Below are 7,349 nucleotides of genomic sequence, written 5' to 3'. Positions count from 1 at the left end.
AACCAGTGTGACCCCAATAAAGTCCATTTAAAAATACATAAATAAAGTGGACAGCATGTTTCTTTTCTTGCATTACAAAGTAAATTGCTATTCAATAATTTTTAGATTAGTTTGTGTTTCTTTTTTTTTTGTTTTTACAGAGACAGAGAGAGAGTCAAAGAGAGGGATAGACAGGGACAGACAGACAGGAATGGAGTGATGAGAAACATCAATCATTAGTTTTTCATTGCGCATTGCGACACCTTAGTTGTTCATTGATTGCTTTCTCATATGTGCCTTGACCACGGGCCTTCAGCAGACTGAGTGACCCCTTGCTCAAGCCAGTGACCTTGGGTCCAAGCTGGTGAGCTTTTTTGCTCAAACCAGATGAGCCTGCACTCAAGCTGGCGACCTTGGGGTCTCAAACCTGGGTCCTTGGCATCCTAGTCTGACGCTCTATCCACTGCGCCACCACCTGGTCAGGCTGGATTAGTTTTGATTTAACAGAAGCATTAATCAAACTGCTTCAAACCTTAATATTGTCATATTTATTAATATAGTAAATCCGGAATATAGAAGATCTATGACTCCTCCAATACTTCCATGTTATGAACAGAATTTTAAAAAAATCAAAGAAATGCTCTTTTGAAGAACAAAGTTTTAGGGCTATGAGGGAAGACAAAGTAATCATTACAAATTCATCATGGATCCATCAGAGATTTTTTTTTAATCCATTAAAATCTAAGTATAGAAGATCAGACTCTGATCCTACATTATTTCTACATTTTTAGAACTTTTCAGTGAAATTCAAGGTTACAATGGCCTTAAAAATATCCCCAGGAAAGGAATGACAAGGAAAGACAAATATGATGGCTGATGGTTGCATTAGAGTGGTTATTTTTCTTTTCTCTATCTTCAAATTTGCTATCATGTTATAAAATTTTTGTAATAAAAAACTTATAAATCAAGAAACAATTCAAGGTTACAAAACACAATTGACGTTATAAAATAGTTCCTCAAACAAATGTGCAGAAAGGAAATATTCAACCCAGATGCAGATGAAGATGAAGCTTGAGGGGTGGGCTCACGGGGTCCTGGGAGGAGCTTTGAGCACGAATATCTTCACCAGCCTTTCTGCATAGCTGTCCTTGGAGACAGGAAGCAGGGGAGCCCATTCCCCGTGGCTCACACGTCCCCATCCAGGCACACGTGACAGATGCTGGGTTTCTTCGCGTTTACTGGCCTCGTGTGCCTGGGGAATCTCAGGGCACTTTCAGAATCTGTACTTGGTTTGGTTTTATGGTGCGGAAAGTGGGGTTCACACACGAATACCAAAATGACTATCAATGGTCACAGCACCGACAAAAGCAGCCACTTTGGGCATCCACGCCACCTCCCAGCATTCTGTAACCATTGGGCCTAGGGCAGATTAGGTAACATTTTGTTTTCAAATTATATTGCATTTACTTAACTACGTTCACTTAACAAACAACAACTCTATGCACAAGACTTATAAACAGATCTCAGTCACCCTGACAGCCCATACGGGGGACTTCCATCCCTTTGCAGGAGGGTGTGGGGGCAACAGAGCCAAGTCTGTATCTAAAATGTGTGCGTTTTGTAAGAGAGATTTTTAAAACTCATCTTGTAATAGCTTAGTGGCCATTCCAAAAGAGTAAATTCACCCAAAGAGAGACAATAAATGCTTACTATATTGGCATATAAAAATAGAAGACCCACAATGAGGATTTCAGAGTGTGTTCCTCAAGAAACCACACATCATGCCCAAATGCTGCGCGTGTACTGATGCAGCTTCCTTCCTGGATCTCGGGATACGCGTCCTCCACACTGCGGGGTCCGGAGGTTGGCATTTGCCTAATCCCGCGGGGTCCTCTAGCAGTGTCACAGCTGCTGGTTGGTGAAGAAGGATTTAGTCTCCCTGCAGACGGGATTTACACAGAGCGGACAGCTCAGAGTCAACTGCTTGGAGCAGAGCTCGTTGGACTGGATGTGTGAGTGCACCAAATCAGCCAGGGCCTGGGAGGCAACCACAAGAGGTAAAGATGCATCAAACAAAAAGTCTGCCCACCTCCCCCTCTAACCACCACCCCCCACCCCGTATACTTCCTCCTCCCATCTGTCCTGACAATCACTATGGTGTGGCGTTTCTTTCCATCTCAATTATGAATCCTTTGAACCAAATTCGAAAGTGTCTTTCTTTCCCAAGCATCCTCAGCTTAGAGAAGAGTGAAAATCGGGACTTTGGAGAATGAAAGCCGCTCGCCCCACCTGCTCAACCTCGTTGGTCTGTGAAAGGCAGATTGTAAATCAGATCTAGTGATCGGTGGGGAGAGATCAGAACATTGGGCTCTCTAAAGGAAGACAGACTGAGAGGATAAGGAATTCGATTTTATTTTTGTAATTAATTGGAACTCAAAATGTTCTAATATGTGAGAAAACCAATATTCCACGCGAGTTTCTCAGAGGATTGCTCTCCAATATGTTCTACTAAAATGCTGTAATGCTGCAGATACCTTAGAGAACAATGGATTTCCATTAAGAGATTCTGCTCTTCTGATGTTTTCCACTCCACACTGAATCAAATGAGAAAAGGGAGGAAAAACACATACACATTTTATTTTCCTTTTTTTTTTAAAGCAGCTGACTGCTACAAAACACACACGCATGCACACAATTCAGCCTTACTTCAAAAGAGTTCCCAGACTGCTCAGCAATGAAAAATATGCACGGACCGCACCATCTGCTGATGTTCACCTCTGTTACCACAGAGCAGCTCTTGGGTTCCTATTCCTCCCCTCCCCCGTGGCCTTCCCAAAGGGACTCTGTTTCCAAACCATTTTTGAGGTTGTATTTGTTGAATCCCCAACTAATTTTAATCTGCTTGCCATTCTTTTTTGTATTGTACCTTTGTAATGCACCCTTTTATAGACTCTACCTAAGCAGAATGTTGCTGTAAGTAAATCTTTAGACCTGTTTTGATTCCAAGTATCAAAAGAGGTAAATTAATTCAATGTATAACTAACCTACACTGGATCCAGTTCAGAGGTGCGATTTTAAATACATTCTTACATTCACAAAATGTAAAATAAAAATCTGGGGATTGTTTCACTCCCATCCCCACTCTCCTCTCCATGTAAGTGAGAAACCAGGGTTTGCTCAGGTGCTCGGGATCTCTCCCCTGTCCTAGAAACTGACGGTCTTTCAGACACTTCATCATGTGAGTGAGCCCGGAGGCCAGAAGACTACACGAGGAGAATGCTGAGGACTCAGCCAACACTCAGCTCTTAAAAGGGTCCGCAGCCTCAAGCTGCCTGGCGGAGTCAGGAGCAGCAAGCGCCCAGTGCGGGCACAGAGTGGTCCCCAGCACTGCTGCCGGGAGAAGTAAGGGGCCCATTTCTGTAGGGCCATCCAGGAAACTATGTCAGCACTTCAATTCCACCTCTAGGAATTTATGCTCAGAGAATGACGGGAAAAATAAAAAAGGAAATGATGTTTATTACAGAGCTGTGTAGGACAGTAAAAAATTATAAACATCTTTAATGTATACCAATTAAGAATTGGTGAAAAGTAATTACATAGATCTAATGATATCTATTGATTTAGATCCATAATATATTTTAGGGGAAAAAAAGGTTACAAAACAGTATAAATAAAATACCATTTTTGTTAAACGTGTAGAAGAATACCATTTTAATTAAAATACACACACATTTAGAGGAGAAAGGGGTCTTAATTATATCAAAATATGAACGTACTAGTCTGTACTATTTTTATTACCCCAAAACTGAAGGTTTTCTAGTTGAGGAAACATTCAAACTATTTTTTAAAGAAAGTTACTTGATTTAAACACAGTCTATTCTCCCATCAAAATACAATAAATTATAGTTAGATGATTTGCTTTATTCTCTCTATAAACTAATGCATTAGTCACTAATAATCCATGAATTACTAAGGAATGACCATAGTTTAGTAATATGAATAAATGTGAATTATCATTCAACACAAACCAAAACATGTTTTCCAAACACTCCGGTATGAACTAAATTTGTACTTACGTCCTTTTAACAAGCTCACAGTTAGCCTTGTTCATGGTGGGATACAGAAGGTATCATTAAATGAAATCCACAGACAACCCTGCAACCTTGTTTTAGCCAATTACAACTTTCCCATGAAGCCTTTATCAGAACTCTGGACCAGTAATTTAGACACCCTCCAACTTTATCAGCGCTTGACTGATGCCCAGCACGTACACAAAAACAAAACCTGCAGGGTGGGGGGGGTGCTGGCTGGAGCTGCCCTCCACCCCCGCTCGCCCCTGCCCTGCCCCTGTCACTCAGCCCAGAGAGGGTGAGGACGCCCTCTAGGCCAGGCCCCCACCAATCACACCTGGATGGCCAGAGGCAGGCGTTCTGGCAGAAGGTGAGGGGGAATGGGTTTTCTGGGTCCCCACGCTGCCACAATTCCCACAGAAACAATGCCATAAATAGAACTGAGGTTTCGGGCCGACCCTCAGAAGCCATGAGATGAGTGAACAATAGTTTTTCTCCACTCTGAGTGACAATTCACATCCATCTTGCATTACAAGACATTAAGGATGGTATTTGTTATATCAATAATCAGGCTAAATCAAACAGCTAATTAAGTACATAAAGACGGAGGTCAAGAAAATCACAGCACACTCAGCATTGGTGTCACCCCACACGCTTTCCCGAAATGACAATGACTCCTATACACCTTGGAAACTCGAAGGTCGCTATTAAGTGAAGAAAAGGACTCAGAGAACAATACAATTTTTTACTCCAGATTGGTGAGAAGTACAATTATTTTTTCCTAAAGAGAAGTACCTTTTAGGCCTTTGAAGCAGTGCACTACTCAGACGAAACACTGATGTTGCCACCGTGAGTCGCCCGGGGTCAGCAAGGCACACAGTGCTTCCCCCCCCGCTGACATGGAGCTGATGTGATGTGTCCGATTTAACACTCAGATTAAGTATTATACAGACAGGATGACACAGTGCACGCAAATATACATACCGAACAACACTTCTGAACAAGACAATCGGATCACGACAGAGGAAGTCTCCCCTCAGCACACACCACAGTGGGTGTGGCAGGCTGATGGCAGCACTCACCTCATTGGCCAGCACTTGGGAGTACTCGATGTCCAGCTCGTACAGGGTTTCTATGTGATCGCTGGTGAACGCGATCGGGACCAGAAGGATGTTCTTCCAGCCTCTCTCGCTCAGCCCTCTGATGGTCTCGTCTGTCTGAGGACCCAGCCAGGGCATCGGGCCAACCTGGGAGGAAGGGGAGTGAGCGCACACAGTCTGCCCCTGCCACTGTGCCGGCACGCCCCTCCCACTGTGCCGGCACGCCCCTGCCGTGGGCACATGCGCTGCCACCAAGAGCCAGGGCCACACTGAACGCCCACTTTAATATTGACAGGTTTGGGCATTTCCACATTAAAGCTTCAATCCTTCTACAAGTTGGCAGACTGTAAACAACAATTACTATCTTTACAACTAGAAATACTATATGAAGTTAGCAGCGCCCCGCTAGCCACTGGATTTCCCCTGTCTGCCTTGCTTGCAGAGTTCTTTCTGCCCATGGTGGGCAGTCAGGTTACACAATAGTCTGCCTCTAGGGAAGAGCCAAACCTCATCATTTATACAACAGATGTCTTCAAAACAGCCGATGACCTACAAACGTGTGGAAGCCACCTACCTTGGACTGCCAAACCAGTCGGTAGGGGTTGGAGTAACCCAGCTTCTCCATGACTTTCTGGACAGTGGCACCCACCTCCTGAGGATAGGGGTCCCCTCTGTTGACCACCTGCAGCAGAGACACATGGGAGTTCAGTCACCATCCCTGGGAAGGGTTCTGAGAGCCGCGGACCACGCAGTGGATGGTGTGAGCCCTGGACCAGAGTCCGCCCAATGTCGACATGAGCTGAGCTCAATCGCCAACTTCCTTGGGTCCATTTCTTCATTGGCCAAAAGTCAATCATCTCAGAGGTCCCTAAGACTATGTCAAATTCTGTATTCCACATGGTGCGTGGGAGACTGACAATGTCTAACAATGAATGATAGGTCTCTCTGTGCCCCCATCCGAAATAGGGAATGACATAGGAAAGCTGGGCAGAAAGAATCAACACAGGACGGGACATCTACTTGGCAGTCCCCTGAGTGGCTGATTTCACAACAGGAATTGAGAGCATTGCATGGACAGTGTATACAACTGAGTTTATGGGGTCCAGGAACACAGAGGGGTAAAGGCTAGAGGAACGAGAGATGAAGAAGCAGCATGGGGGTTCAGATCCCAGGTCCTCAAGCGGATGACCTGTGCCTTCTAATTCCTCCTCTCGACCCACTCTTCCCACCACAGTGGACTGCGACGAGCGCTGTGTGTGGGGAACATCTGAGAAACACTTTTCACAGAACAGCTTGCTCATACCTTGAAAATGTTCACTAGAAATTGTATCTTTGCTGCTTTAACATTTATCTGCGTACTGACTCTGAAAGCCCCCTACCATGCTGCATTTCTTCCCATGGTTCTCACTACCTCCTGATGTGCCATAATATGTTCTTATATATTACGTTTGTTGTCTTGTCTGTCAACTCCCTGGGGCAAAGCTTTGCGCCTATTTTGTTCATTCCTATATCCTGACAGTGAACAGAACGGTGCCTGGAACATTACAGGTACTCAATAAATACTGTTGACATGAAATACTGACAAACTATCTTATGACATTACTAAAAATTAGTTCAAAAGACATTAGAAACATAAATGCAGAAGGAATAAAGGAAAAACAAAGTCATCATCAGAACAGCACAGAAATCATTGCTACAGGCAAGATCCACTGATGGATGCTAAAATTACGGGCAAAAATATGAGAAGCAAGACACACACATCCTCTCGAAGACTCTCCCCTAAGAAATGTTTAATTGCAAAAAGACAAAGAATAACTACCAGTCCAGCAGACACCACTGATCACACACCAGCAGGAGACACACTCGCCATCACATCCCCTGATATGACGCACTCCGAAGGACCCGTCACCCCTGGGCACCCTGTCCCATGATGCGCAGCCTCAGCGTGATCATGAGGAAACACCAGGCGCACCCAAACAGAGGAGCACATGACACAATAACTGACGTTCTACACAACCACTCTTCACAAACATCCGAGTCAGGAAAGACAAGGAGAGCACCAGGCACCATCTCAGACTGGGGACACAGGAGATCAGACAGTGAGTGAGACGTGGGGTCCTGGGTTGGATCCCAGAACTGAGAAGGATGTCTGCGGAGGGAGTGGTGAGCTCCACAGAAGCCTGGCCCTCAGCGAACACTA

General features: G+C 44.6%; 1 protein-coding gene across 1 annotated transcript in view; it reads right to left on the bottom strand.

Moving 5' to 3' along the window:
* Positions 1 to 1,056: 1,056 nt before the first annotated feature.
* FECH (ferrochelatase) overlaps positions 1,057 to 7,349 on the bottom strand; it is a 30,061-nt gene continuing 23,768 nt past the window's right edge. The window contains exons 8-11 of the mRNA XM_066246749.1: positions 5,724 to 5,831; positions 5,132 to 5,296; positions 2,514 to 2,573; positions 1,057 to 2,016 (exon numbers count right to left, since the gene is read on the bottom strand). Of these exons, the coding sequence (XP_066102846.1) occupies positions 1,882 to 2,016; positions 2,514 to 2,573; positions 5,132 to 5,296; positions 5,724 to 5,831 (468 nt within the window). The 3' untranslated portion in view covers positions 1,057 to 1,881. The remainder of the gene's footprint in view (positions 2,017 to 2,513; positions 2,574 to 5,131; positions 5,297 to 5,723; positions 5,832 to 7,349) is intronic.

This window comes from Saccopteryx bilineata, chromosome 11 (genome assembly GCF_036850765.1).
Source record: "Saccopteryx bilineata isolate mSacBil1 chromosome 11, mSacBil1_pri_phased_curated, whole genome shotgun sequence".
In the NCBI taxonomy this organism is placed as follows: domain Eukaryota; kingdom Metazoa; phylum Chordata; class Mammalia; order Chiroptera; family Emballonuridae; genus Saccopteryx; species Saccopteryx bilineata.
Note: the sequence above shows the minus strand (reverse complement) of the source record. Positions and strands in the feature narration are given on the sequence as shown.